General features: G+C 48.9%; 1 protein-coding gene across 2 annotated transcripts in view; it reads left to right on the plus strand.

Moving 5' to 3' along the window:
- Positions 1-10,710: 10,710 nt before the first annotated feature.
- The window catches only part of CMTM4 (CKLF like MARVEL transmembrane domain containing 4), a 48,045-nt gene continuing 44,361 nt past the window's right edge, over positions 10,711-14,394 (plus strand). For both annotated transcript variants that reach the window (XM_080646089.1, XM_080646090.1), the window contains exon 1: positions 10,711-11,069. In XM_080646089.1, the coding sequence (XP_080502215.1) occupies positions 10,884-11,069 (186 nt within the window). In that variant the 5' untranslated portion in view covers positions 10,711-10,883. The remainder of the gene's footprint in view (positions 11,070-14,394) is intronic.

Here is a 14,394-nt window from a genome sequence, read left to right on the forward strand (position 1 = left end):
TCTGGACAGGAACCCAGACTGCTCACCTCTTTCTGAACCTCTCCGGCCTTTCTGATAGGGCCTTTGCTTAGGATAGCTATTCTTTCCAGAATGCCTTGCCCTGCCTTGCTCGTTCAGAATAATGACAACAGCAATGAGTAAACATTTGCTGAGTATCTACTTTGTCTCAAGCACAATTCTAAACTCTTCACAGATGAGGAAACAGGCCCACAGAGGTGAATATCTTGTCCGAGGATATGCAACTCGTGAATATAATCCCGTGTCCCATGAATGGCTTATCCCACATCTGGCCCTGAGACGCAATGGAGATAAAAGAGGCCTTTGCCCTTTCAGAGCTTATGGCTGGAAGGGCTGCAGATGGATGAGTCAACAGTGAGTCATAACCCCTGTGATAAATACTTCGATACAAGGAGCTAAGAAAGCGAGGGCTGGAGTACCTGACCCAGCCTGGGGACTCAGGAATTGAGGGACATTCTGCCAAATGTTGATATTGTTTTAATATCTAGCTGGATGATTTGACGTCTAGCCTGAGCCCTCCAGGATGCCAGGAGTTAGCCCTCCTTAGTGGCTGTTCTGAGCCTTTAATGAGTTAATATGTGAAAGCCAGGTAGAGCAGTGTCTGGCACCTGGAATGTACAATAGCAGTGCCTCCTCCGGCCGCCTCTCCCTCCTACTAGCCTCATAAAGGAGTAGGTGTGCTTACTGGCCAGGGGGCATCAGGTGAGATTATGAAATTATGCTTTGGCCTCATGGAATTCAGGGCACACAATTCCATGACAAAGGTAATATCTGTGGGCAGTTGGATCTCAGTGGCTGGAGCTCAGGAGAAAGGTCTGGAGTCATAGGAAAGGAGATGAAGCGGGTACAGTTGTCCCCTCTTACCTGGGTGCACTTGAGCAGTTTCAGTTTCCCGAAGTGTCAGTTACTCTTGGTCGACCTCAGTCCAAAAATATTAAGTGAAAAATTTCAGAAATAATTAAGATGTTTTAAGTTGTACATTGTTCTGAATAGTGTGATGAAATCTCACGCTCTCCCACACCCTCCTCCTCAGAAGGCGAATTGTCCCATTGTCCAGTGACTTCATACTGTAAATGCTTCCTACCCGGTAGTTACTTAGTAGTATTGCCAAGTGCTTGTGTTTAAGTAACTCTAATTTTATTTAGTAATGGCCCCAAGTGCAAGAGTGGTGGTGCTGGCAATTCAGATATGCCAAAGAGAAGCAATAAAGTGCTCCCTCCCCTTTTTTTAAGAAATATTTTTCTTACTGATTTTTAGAGAGGGAAAGGGAGAGGGAGAAGAGAGAAACATCGATGTGAAAGCAATTCATTGATCAGCTGCCTCCTACCTGGAATCAAACTGGCAACCTTTTGGTGCATGGGACGACATTCAACCAACTGAGCCACAAAGGCTAGGGCTAAAGTGCTCCCTTTAAATGTAAACGTGGATATTCTTGATAAGGAGAGGAAAAATATAATATGCCGAGGTTGCTAAGATCTATTTTTTTTTAAATATATTTTATTGATATTTTACAGAGAGGAAGGCAGAGGGATAGAGAGCTAGAAACATCGATGAGAGAAACATCGATCAGCTGCCTCCTGCACACATCCCACTGGGGATGTGCCTGCAACCACGGTACATGCCCTTGACCGGAATCGAACCCGGGACCCTTCAGTCCACAGGCCGACGCTCTATCCACTGAGCCAAACCAGTTTTGGCAAGATCTATAATAAGAATGAGTCTCTGTGGAATTGTGAAGAAGGGAAAAGAAATTCTTGCTTGTTTTGCAGTCATACCTCAAAATGCAAAAGTTATGGCCACAGTGCATGGATAAGTGCTCAGTTAAGATGGAAAGGCATTAGTGTGCTCTCCCTGCCAGGAGCACGCTGTCACCTTGACCTTCTCCCCCCTCTTCCCCCACAGGCGTGCACCTCTTAAACTCTAAGGGTCTGCACAAGACTTGCAACCAGGGGAGCAATGGGTAGTGGCAGCTCGTCCTGGGCGAAACTCCTGAACCTGTCTCCAAGGCCCCCTTTTCTCTGACTTTCCAGTGAGCCAAAGCAGCCCCGCCTAGGCTCTGTCCTGTTGCTGCTTCTATCCTAAGCACTTCCTTGTTTCACTGTCCCCAGTTTGATACATGTACACACACACACACACACACACACACACACACGATGGAAAGGCATTAAATTTATGGGTAAAAAACACGAAAAGAAAATGTGTTGCGCCAGAAAGCACTGAGCCTATATGAAGACTTCAGCCCTGACCGGTTTGGCTCAGTGGATAGAGCGTTGGCCTGCGGACTGAAGGGTCCCGGGTTCGATTCCGGTCAAGGGCATGTACCTTGGTGGCGGGCACATCTCCAGTGGGAGGTGTGCAGGAGGCAGCTGATCGATGTTTCTCTCTCATCGATGTTTCTGACTCTCTATCCCTCTCCCTTCCTCTCTGTAAAAAATCAATAAAATATATTAAAAAAAAAAAAAAAGACTTCAGCAAGGGGGATCCTCTGAAAGGAGTAACACCAAACCATTTACGGCAAGTAAGAGATAGTTACAATAAGGTCTTGTGAGAGAGGCCACATCCACATAACTTTTATTACAGTATATTGTTAGAATTGTTCTGTTTTTATTGTTAATCTCTCAACTATGCGTAATTTATAAATTAAGCTTTATCATATGTAAGTATGTATAGGAAAGAAAATACATGTCTATGGATGTATACGGTTCGGTGCTATCCGCAATTTCAGGCATCCATTGGAGATCTCGGAATAATGGCTGTGGCCTGAAGGACGTTGAACTCTAGGGGCCAGTCCTATGAATATGACTGGAAAGAGCAAGCAGAGAGATAGGATGGTCAGGAGAGCCTGGGGTCATACATGCCAAGCAAGAAGGCAGATACCTTTGGCAGGATCACATGCTGCTGAGGAAACTCCTTCTTAGCCTTCAAGACCCAGCTTAACTCCTTGAAGCCTTCCCTGCCCTCTCCGGGCCCAGGTAATTGTATTGACGCTGTACCCTGCAGATACTTGGAGCAGCACAATCCTGCCCCCACCACAGGCCTAAGCAGATTCTTAGAGGAGTTGCTGAGAATCTACATCCCGAGTGATTCCTCTGCACATGGAAGTTCACGAACCCCTGCATTCTAGAGAAAATTCCCAGGTGGGAATCTCTGGCTCAGCTCAGGTCCCATGCCCACCATGAGCTATGTTCTAGGAGGGCAGGGAACCATGCCTGGTCATTCTTGGGTCAGGTGCCCACTCTTCCTGGGAGGTGGAAGTAGAAGAGGAGTATGCTCAGGACAAGGTGGTGGTGCTGTCATTAGAAGCAGGGGGCTCGGCTGGTGTTGCTCAGTGGTTGAGCTTCGACCCTCGAACCAGGAGGTCACAGTTTGATTCCTGGTCAGGGCTCATGTCTGGGTGGCGGGCTCGATCCCCAGTAGGGGTTGTGCAGGAAGCTTCACTGATGTTTCTCTCTCTCCCCTTCTTCCTTACTCTCTCTGAAATCAATAAAAACTTATTTAAAAAAGAAAAGCAGGGGGATGGATGCTTGGCAGACAGAAGCAAACACGTCTGTTCTGGTTCCACAATTACTACGTGCACAGTTCTTTTGGGAGAGCCTTGGGGCCCCAGCATGCAGCCCAGGGCCTGGCAGACGGTGGTGGGCCACCAGCAAATGTTTGGTTTAGGTAAGTTGCCTCCTAGCTACCTCAGCTGCTCCCTGAGGTTCACTGGCTAGTTTAGCCAGCACCCGGCCTGGCCTGACCATGGTTACTGGGGTAAGTGAAGGTAGTGCTCACATTTCCTTGGAGCCACCCTTTGAGCGTTCTTCCCAGAAGGCCATTCTTCCTCTGCCATGGGAGGAAGGCAGCAGGCAGCCGGGGAGAAGCCAGCAACTGCTGAGCAGACGAATCTTCCCTGAGTTGTCAAGTGCCAGCAGGGTCTGGAGGCCACAGTAGGAACTGGGGTCCCACAAAGGCTGGGATTCCACTGGAGGCTCCGGGGAGGGACACAGACGGATTGGCTCGGGTTGTCCTTGGTCATAGGAACCAAAGGAATGTCAAACTGGAAAATCCCAGCGAGCACTATTTTTAGAGAAGATTTGGAGAACATTTTTCCGGCTGAAGGGACAAGTTTTTTCAGAAGCAGCAGTTGACTCTAACCCCTGAACTGCTCCGCTTGGAATTTGCCCAGGCCCCGGCCCTTCCCTCCAGACACGTGGGAACACTATTGGAGGAGCCCCATCAGTCCCCCCACAGAAGACGGGCATCTGTTGCTCTCAAACACCAAAATGGATTGTTTATTTTTACATCTTTGAGTCGAATCCCTCAGATGTAAGGGATTTACATGGGCACTCTTCTTTAAAAGGCCTTGTAAGAATAAAATAATATCAAAACAAGTTGTAAGTCATGTGACATTAAACATGAGATTTTCTTGGGTGTTTGGGTCATGCTTAATATTGATAATTATTGTCGAAACCGGTTTGGCTCAGTGGATAGAGCGTCGGCCTGCAGACTGAAGGGTCCCGGGTTCGATTCCGGTCAAGGGCATGTACCTTGGTTGCGGGCACATCCCCAGTAGGGGGTGTGCAGGAGGCAGCTGATCGATGTTTCTCTCTCATCAATGTTTCTAGCTCTCTATCCCTCTCCCTTCCTCTCTGTAAAATATCAATAAAATATATTTTAAAAAATATTGATAATTATTTCTGATAAACTTAATTGGTCTTCCTACTATATACTTTATACTTGAAATGTTCAATTTCACCACCATTGCTTATTTTATGGGGGGGGATTATTTTTAAAAATATATATATATATTTTAAATCTTTTATATTTGTATTTATTTCAGAGAGGAAGAGAGAGATAGAAACATCAATGAGAGGGAATCATTGATTGGCTGCCTCTTGCATGCCCCCTACTGGGGATCGAGCTCGCAACCCAAGCATGTGCCCTTGACCAGACTCGAACCTGGGACCCTTCAGTCTGCAGGCCAATGCTCTATTCACTGAGCCAAACTGGCTAGGGCTCACCACCACTGTTTATTTTTCTGTTTGAGGTAGAAGTCTCTAGGGCTCCTGCTAATTACTGAGCTTATTAAAAGTAGTAGATTCGATCTGTTAAATTGGAGTTACAGGAAAAGCTACCCCATCCCAACACTCACAGAGGTGCACTGGGAGAGATCTCAGTAAGAAATGAAGTGAAATGCGAACCCCCCCTCTCACCTCACCATTATCAGGCACTGCCTCCAGGGGCAGAGCCTGCAGGACCACAGTTTGGGAGGGTGTTTTGCTCCCAGCCCTTCATGGAATTTAGAGTCTAAAGTCCTTGTAAGGTCAATGCTTTTGATGTTAAGGACCCTCCATGAGTCCATGGAGTCAGTGTTTCTTGCAGAGAGGGGCTAGTGAGGAGTCCCCCGACTTGGAGGTGGTTGTCCTTGGAAGGAGACCAGCCCAGGGCTAACTGAGTGACTGAGGGACTTGGGAAGAGGCCAGGCTTGACCCAGGTAAAGAAGAGTATCCTGGGGAATAGCCAATATACTTTCAGGATGAGTTCAGGGACTGAGATAAGAATCAGCCTTACAGTTGCTGGTAGACTCTTTCCACTGGCAGCAACTAATAAAGTAGCATCTGGTTTATTCATCAGTCTCTTCTGAGTCCGGTTGCCTTGAGTCAGCCCTTGATATGTGGCTCAGACCCTGAAACCCAGAGACCTGTCCAAAGGCTGGCTTGGTTTCCTACGCATTTATCACTAATTTATCTTCTCTATCATTTATTTATCTTCATTTTGACTTCAGCTCTTGTAAACGCCCTGGAGGCACAGCTATAGCCACCGACTCATGATATATTGCAATTTAACACTGAGGAAGGCACCAAAGTACCAGGTTTTATCTACTATTACTATGTGGGATTCCCACCAACACCTTTTGGAAGTCTGTGAACTTCTGTTAAAAATCAAAAGTAAAAAAATTTGAGTCTGTCCTTGGAACTAAAAATAAACTTAGGCTAGTGTCCAGGGACAGGAGACAATAAGTACTGGAGGAGAACCTCCAATCTGGCCTCGCTCAATCCACCTCCCTCTAGTGGCCAGAGAGAGCATTCTAAAAGGCCTCACCAGGCCACTCTCCCGCTTACCACTTCGTTCAGAGTCCACCCTCTCATGGCACCCGTGAAGCCCTGCAGAGACTGGCCCATGGCTACCTTCCAGCTTAGGTCTTGTCTGCCAGGCCTCCTCCCCTCGCATTCTGGGCTTGAGCCTCTTCACTGTGCTTTGCTTTTGCTTGTGTCTGAGCCTTTGCACATGTTGTTTCCTCTGCCCAGAACACACTTCCACCCACCCTTACCATCTCTTTACCTAGCTAATTGCTGTTCATATTTCAAATATCAGCTGAAATTCTGAGCCACAGACTCAACTAAATCTTTGCTGGAAATCCCCATACCACCATGAACAGCACTCAGCATGCGCGGTTGTATTTACTGGGTTTAGTACTTGTTCTCCACCGCTCTGCTGGCAGGAGCTCTATCTGCCTTGTTAACCACCAACTCTCATGTTCTTTTTTAAAAAAATGTTTTTAATTTAGATTTTATTTTTATTAAAGTTATAAGTGCACATGGTTGAGAGAATCAAATAGTTCCACAAGGCCTCAAACCCCCATTACATTTCCTCCAGAGGCAACACTTAGTAACTTTTAACTGGTTAATTTTGTTTTTACCTTTATATATTCTTTTCTTATTGAAAAGTATTACATATGTCCTTTTTTTCCCTCCCAATGACCTCTTCTAGCCCGCCCCACCCCTTACCTTTACATTTGTAATGAACACGTATATACTGCTACCTCCTGGTTTTTCAGTTTTAAGCATCTACTGATCTGCCCTGATGAATGATGAGTATTTCAGTCTCTTGCACACCCTCCCCATCTCCCTATCACACGTGCACACATCTGGACCCCATCCTCTCCTAATATGGTACATACTTTTGGATAGGTCAGTATTCATTGTTTACATTATAATAATTATGCAAATATTACTCACAGTTGAGCCATGTGATTTACCATACTTATCCTTTTCTATACATCATTTTATTTTTCCTGCAATTAATAATATCTATGAATATTTGCTTAGTTTCCTAGGCATTTATCACTAGTTTATTTCAAAACTTTCCCCAAACTATGTATCTTTCTTTGCTGTATATCAAGTATTTCCTTAATTTCACCTTGAAGAAGTCTCTTGAAGTCTCTGGCTGCTCCATTCTGGGCTGGTTGACTCCCAGCCCTACTGCACAGGGGCCTCTGCCCACTTCACCTCTCTGTAGGCTGCATCCACCCTCTCTCGGATCCTCTGTTCTCTGCTTCCTTGGTTTATTAATCTTCACCTGAGGATATTTTTCCATTGATATTTAGGGAGACTGGAAGGGAGGGAGGGAAGGGGGAGAGAGAGAGAGAGGGAGAGAAACCTAGATGTGAGAGAGACACATCAATTGGTTGCCTCCCGCTGGCACCCTGACCAGAGCCATGGATCGAACCTGCAACCCAGGTATGTGCCCTTGACCAGGAATCAATCGCGAGACCCTTCAGTGTACAGGACAACACTCTATCCACTGAGCCACACCAGCCAGGGCTGCTTCCTTGTTTTAAATCTTTGTTCTGGTGGTGTCCTCCTCTAGCCGCCTCCTGAGAAAGAGACAGAGAGTCTTTGCATGTCTGAGTCTTCCATCAACCCTCACACCTGACTCATACTCCAGCTGTAATCAGACTTCTTAGGTGGGATCACTTTTCCTCAGGATGTGGAAGGGTTTGCTCCATTCCCTTGTAGCTCCCAAAAGTCTGATGCCTTTTTGATTCCTGATCCTTTATAATGAAACCTGCTATGTTCCTCCTGGAACCTCAAGGCCCTTCTCTGCTCTAGTGGTCTGATACGCCACTCACTATGCTGGGCACTGGTGGGTCCTTTAAGTCCAAAACTCATGTCCTTTGGTTCTGAAAAATGTTAATGAATTATTATTTTATGTTTTTTTCCTTCCATTCACTCTCTTCTAACTTTATGGAAGTCTTATTCTATTATTCTCTTGGACCAGTGGTCAGCAAACCGCGGCTCACGAGCCACATGTGGCTCATGAGCCGTGGTTTGCCAACATTGCCTTGGACTATAGCTCTAATTTTTTTTTCTCATTTTCTATCTCTGTTTTTTGACTCTATTTCCTGTGAGATTTTCTTTCCTTTAACTCTTTTTTTTTTCTTTCATATTCCATATAATAAAAGCCTAATATGCAAATCGACCAAATGGCAGAACGACCAATGCTATGATGCACACTGACCACCAGGGGGCAGATGCTCAACACAGGGGCTGCTCCCTGGTGGCCAGTGCGCTCCCATAGGGGGAGCGATGCTCAGCCAGAAGCTGGGTTCATGGCTGGCAAGCCCAGCGGCGGTAGTGGGAGCCTCTCCCACCTCTGCGGTAGCACTAAGGAGCAGCGAGAGGTGAGCAGTAAGGAGTGAGGGGTCCTGGACTGGGAGAGGGATGTCTGCTTGCCGGCTTAGGGAGCAGGCTTAAGCCGGCAGGCAGACATCCCCCAAGGGGTCCCGGACTGCAAGAGGGCACAGGCCAGGCTGAGGGACACCCCCCTCCAATGCATGAATTTTGTGCACTGGGCCTCAAGTTACTTAGTATCCACACACACACATACACACACACACACACACAGTTTTCAGTATGGTACCCCTGTCCTCAACTGTGCCTAGTGATTCCCAGCTGAGACCCTCTGTTTTACCTTCTCCAGAGACTAGAACTCCAGTCTTGGGGGCTGAGCATGAGAGGGGATCCAGGGATCCAATTGCTTCCTTAAAAAGACTCTCCATTGCCCAGCCGGCGTGGCTCAGGGGTTGAGCATCAACCTATGAACCAGGAGGTCACGGTTCGATTCCCGGTCAGGGCACATGCCCGGGTTGCAGATTCCAAGTGTGGGGCATGCAGGAGGCAGCCGATCAATGATTCTCTCTCATCACTGATGTTTCTGTCTCTCTCTCCCTCTCCCTTCCTCTCTGGAATCAATAAAAATATATGTTTTTTTAAAAAAACCTCTCCATTGACCTTGTTTTTTTTGTGTGTTTTTTATTCCCGCCTTCACCGTCATTTCTAGATGTGCTGGTGCTGCCCATGCCAAAGCCTTTTGTTCTGTGATAGAACCCAAGTTGCATTTCAGCCTTGGCCTGTGCCAGCTGACAGTTTAGCTTTCTTGGATCTGCTAAGTCAGTTACCACTTGCCCATTTGCTTTTCTGCTTCCAACATTTTGTTGCCCTTGTCTCCTTTCCCATTCTTTGTCCCAATAGTTTTATGCCCTTTAAAAAATAAATCCCTGTAATTGTCATTTCACTGAGATTTTGGGAGAGAGCAGAGGCCAGAGCCTACACCCAATGATTCAGCTTATCCTCTTTGACTGTCAGTCTGTCTCCAGTCCCTAGCATATTGCTTAGCACGTACTAAGTGCCCAATATTTGCCGATTGAATAGAGTATTACTAATAATTAGAGCCACTAAATTTCATCTTTGGTAACCAAAAGGTGAGAGCCCTTTTGGTATTTACTGCTTAGCTTGGAATTCACAAGCCCATCTGAGTTGTATATTAGGCAACATTGTGTAGTGAAGAGAGTTGGAACCTGGACTCTACCCAATTAATTGTGTGTCCTGGGACAAGCTGCTGCAGCGCTGAAGTCTCAGTCCTCTCTTCTGTAAAATGGGAACAATACCTCCGCGGAGTGCCTTGCTCAGTGCCTAGAGCACGGGAGGCTCCCATCACATTGTGGCGTGCAAGAGTCGGATACCAAAGCAACGATTCTTAGAAAGTCAATGTTTTACTTAAGCTTCACACTTGAATTGTAAATTGGCCCCTAATTAATGCCCTTCAGCGCAAAAGTCTGTGTTTAACCTGACTTGATTAGACAGAGTTCGCAAAACTTTTTCAACTAAGAGAGGGTCACCGAGGGTACTCTACTGTGTGCTAGCCTCCCTTCCTGGTCAGGCCGGTGGACCCAGAACTTACATTGTAGTTATTCACAAATATTTATCGTGTATCTGTCCTGCAGACCAGTACTAAGCGACCCCACTCACCCCTACTCCACACCCCTGCCCCGCCTTGCCCCTGGCCTCAGAACTGGTTGTTGCAAGGAACCCAGGGTAGGAGCCCAGACGCTTGGCCCCTGTCTTGTCAGCGAACAATCTGCGTCAGGCCAACCCTGGGCCACGCAGTTCCCAGCACGGGGATGGCGCGGCGCACCTCCGAGTTCATCGGGAAGTCCTCCAGGCTACCTGCAGAGGACCCCACTTCCTCCACAGGCTGCTCCCTGGGACAGCACCTCCGTGCCCCTGGGTCGACTTCGACCCTCTCCCTCAGCTCGGGTTCTTCCCGGTCCACACAACCCGCCTTCCCCCACCCCCGCCCTGGCACTCAGGCATCGCCAGGCGCCGCCCCGCGGCCCCCGCCGGCGCGCAGGCAGGTGAGGGCGGGGCCTAAGGACGCCCCGCCTTGCCCCGCCCCCCCGAGAGCCCGCGGTCCGGCCGCCGCCTCCGCCTCCCCGGGGCCTCGGAGCGCCGCCGAGCGGCCGGCGGGCGGGCACTCGCTCCGCCCCCTCCCGGCCGCCGCGCCGGCTCCCGCCTCCTTTCCTCTCCGCTCGCTCCCGCCTCCTTTCCTTTCCGCTGCTGAGGCGGCGGGAGCCGAGCCCGAGCGGACCGAGCCGTGGCCGCAGCCGGCGGCGGGCGCAGAGAAGGAGGAGGCGGCGGCAGCGGCGGGGCGGGCCGCGGGCGGGCAGTCAGGCGGCGGTGGCGATGCGGCGGCCCCGCTGAGCCCCCCCAGCTCCGGGCGCCGGGGGCCGGCCGTGCGAGGTGGCCCGGACCGCCGGCAGCATGCGGAGCGGCGAGGAGCTGGACGGCTTCGAGGGCGAGGCCTCGAGCACCTCCATGATCTCGGGCGCCAGCAGCCCGTACCAGCCCACCACCGAGCCGGTGAGCCAGCGCCGCGGGCTGGCCGGCCTGCGCTGCGACCCCGACTACCTGCGCGGCGCGCTCGGCTGCCTCAAGGTCGCCCAAGTGGTAGGTGCCGGGCGGGGCCCCAGGTGCGGGCGGGCGGCCTAGCCGCGCGCCTTCTCCCCCTGCTCCCTCCTGGGGCGCAGGCCCGGCTGGCCTCGGCCGCGCATCCGCTTCGCGGGGCCAGACTCCTGCTCCTCGCACCCTCTCTCCCGCCCGGGGTCCCAGGACCGCCCTTTCCACTCCCTTGGGGGTTCTGCCCGGCCGCCTCAGGTGTGCGCCTCCTACCTGAACACCTGCCCCCGGGCCTACCTGCCTGCTCCCGCCTACGCTGTCGCGAGCCTGTTTAATGCTCTGGCTTGGGGGTCCGCGGAGCCGGCCTGGGGCTCATGTTGCCCCTGGATACTACTGATCATAGCAACTTGTGTCAGATTTTCGCACAACATCCGCCCCTGCTGATGGTCCTTCTCTGTCTGCTTCCACCACTGGGGACCGTGGCTTGGTTTCCTCCCCGGCGCCTAGGAGCGCCAGGCATATGATAGACGCTCAATAAATGTTTGTGGAATGGAGCCATGGAGCCTAGATTTAGTGGGGGAGCCGAGATCTGCCCACAAAAGTCTCCAGATTGTACAGTAGAGGTCCGATTCCTTAATTAACCTAGAACACAGAACCGGCATCCCTGAGTCCTCCGCCCCAGCACCGTGGCTGGCATTGCCCAATTGGTACCCAGAGTTAAATCACTTCGGGCGGGCAGCCAGTTTGGGAGGTAACCGAAACAGAGAACTTTCTGTTGGACTTGTCAATGGCAGAGCTCATTTCTCAGAATTCTTATTTTTAGCTTCCAGGGTGTTCGATGCAGGGGTCTGTCAGCTCTGCCCCTCTTTTGTGGTTTTGTAACAGGCCTCTCTGGGCAGTTCCTTAGCTCTGTTGTGGACAGGGCATGCTCCAGTTCAGGAAAACTGTCCCGATGTTCCCGGTCACAGGTAGGCCTCCCTCGGAGGCGCGGCAGCAAAACTTTAAAGACTTCTCAGAGAGCTGTAATGTAGGTACATTTTGTTTCTAACAGGCATCGGCCTTCTTTTTCTGACTTGAGTACATAGATAAACGTTCCTTGGGACTAATATAATATGGGGACACCTTTTAAATAAAGGTCCCAGTGTTTGTAGACTGCAGGATACAGACTGTTTTCTATCTCCTGGGTGAAAGGCTTATTCTACTGGTTGCTGGAGGGTATTTCTGAAGGGCTCTAAGGAAAGACAAAAGGAGCAAGTTATGCCTTCCCAGAATTTTAAACTGATCTTATCCGGTAAGCTGCAGTGCTGTCTGCTCTGAGGTATGCTGGTTGGTAGTTAGGCATTGCTGTTAGCAAAGAGAATGGAGGAGGTGGGGGGAGGTGTGTAACTGCCTTTTAAAAGAGGCAGCTAGCCAATGTTTGAGTACAGCACAGATAACCAGAAACGAATAAAAGAGAGCAGGGCAGGAGCTCGGATCCAGGTAGAATATAGGCCTTGTTAAGCACCTTGCTTTGTTTCCTCTGTGCGAGGTGGCCGGAGAGCATTTTAGGACTTATGAAAGTAGATAGAACTTGCCACTCCAAAGATCTGGTAAAGAAATTGAAACCCAGTAGTTTGTATAAAATGTTATCCAGCAGTTATCACCTCATTGCTGAAACTTTGTCAGCTAAGGCCAGAAATGGGAGCCAGTGGTATCTTAAGGTGTTATTTTGGTGTGCAAGCATGTCACACTCAAAGTCTAACGGCTAAATAAACGAGGCATGCGGCCCGAAGGCCACGAGTTTGACATGCTTGGTGTAGAGCTTTCCTTTGCATCTGGAAGAACTTTGGGGCCCAGTCCCTAAAATCTCACCTAGCCCTGCCATTTGTCTCATCTCTAGAGTTTAAACAACGAGAGGTTATGTGGAGGTGAGTGAAGGATGGGAACCTGCTTGGACGGTATGGCAACTTGAAACAGTCTTCTGCCCGGCTGGTTTTGCTCAGTGGTTGAGCAGAGGTCAGGGTTTTTTTTTTTTTTTTTTCCAAATTTTTATAGAGGTCAGGGTTTAATCTCCATCAGGGCACATGACTAGGGTTTCGGGCTCGATCCCCAATAGGGGGCATGCAGGAGCAGCCCATCAATGGTTCTCTCTCATCATTGATGTTTCTATTTCTTCTTTCCTCTCTGAAATCAATTATATATACCAAAATAAAAAAAAAAACACACACACCAGTTTTCCATGTACTTGGCTTCTCAGCCTTGATAAAAAATCAGGATTTTTTTAGGGAAAAACCTTCCAAGAAATTGAAATATAAATTTAAACTGGAAAATAAGGCTGAAGATATTTTTAAGGCGTTACATGGCTCAGAATTCCATCAAGAAGTATGGATGAGCCCTAGCCGGTTTGGTTTGGTGGATAGAGTGTCAGCTTGCGGACTGAAGGGTCCCAGGTTCGATTCTGATCAAGGGCACATGTCCGGGTTGTGGGCTCGATCCCCAGTGTGGGGCGTGCAGGAGGCAGCCAATCAGTGATTCTCTCTCATCATTGATGTTTCTATCCTTCTTCCTTCCTCTCTGAAATCAATAAAAATTAAAAAAAGAAATATGGTTAAGTCCTCATTCTGGTTTTTGAGAAAAGTTTGCCTTTTTTTTCATTTTCGTTTTTATAGACATTTCCTGTGGTCTGTGGTCCATTGCAATAGATCCTTGCTACTCCTAGTGGTCAGCAGCATCTCCAGCACGAGAGAGCTTGTTAGAAATGCAGAATCAGAGAGGCCTCCCACAGGTTTTCTTATTCTTACTCCCCCCCCCACCCCCCCGCCCCCACCTCACTCCCTCTAAAAATCAATGGAAAAATATCCTTGGGTGAGGATTAACAAAATAAACAAACAAAAAGTGCCAAAAGCAGAATCAGCATTTTAGTTCTGCAAGGACCCCTCAGGGAACTTTTTTGCTTCAGATCCCTTTCTTTTTTTTTTTTAAATATATTTTATTGATTTTTCACAGAGAGGAAGGAAGAGGGACAGATAGTCAGAAACATCAATGAGAGAGAAACATCGACCAGCCGCCTCCTGCACACCCCCCACCGGGGACGTGCCCGCAACCAAGTCACATGCCCCCGATCGGAATCGAACCCGGGACCCCCCAGTCCGCAGGCCGACGCTCAATCCACTGAGCCAAACCGGTCCTGGCCAGATCCCTTTCTTGAGCCCCTCCTGTGCCTTATTGACCTGACATTGCGCTGCATTTTTGTAGGACTTTTTCTAACAAATTGGGTAATAGATGTTTAAATTCAAATTTTAGCTCTGCTGATTTTGAAATCTTTTAACCTTGTTGTGTCTTGGCTTCCTCAGTAAGTATGTGGGTGGTAATGATTGAGCATTTTAGGAATTGTAGG

This window comes from Plecotus auritus, assembly GCF_963455305.1.
Source record: "Plecotus auritus genome assembly, chromosome: 10".
NCBI classification, from domain to species: domain Eukaryota; kingdom Metazoa; phylum Chordata; class Mammalia; order Chiroptera; family Vespertilionidae; genus Plecotus; species Plecotus auritus.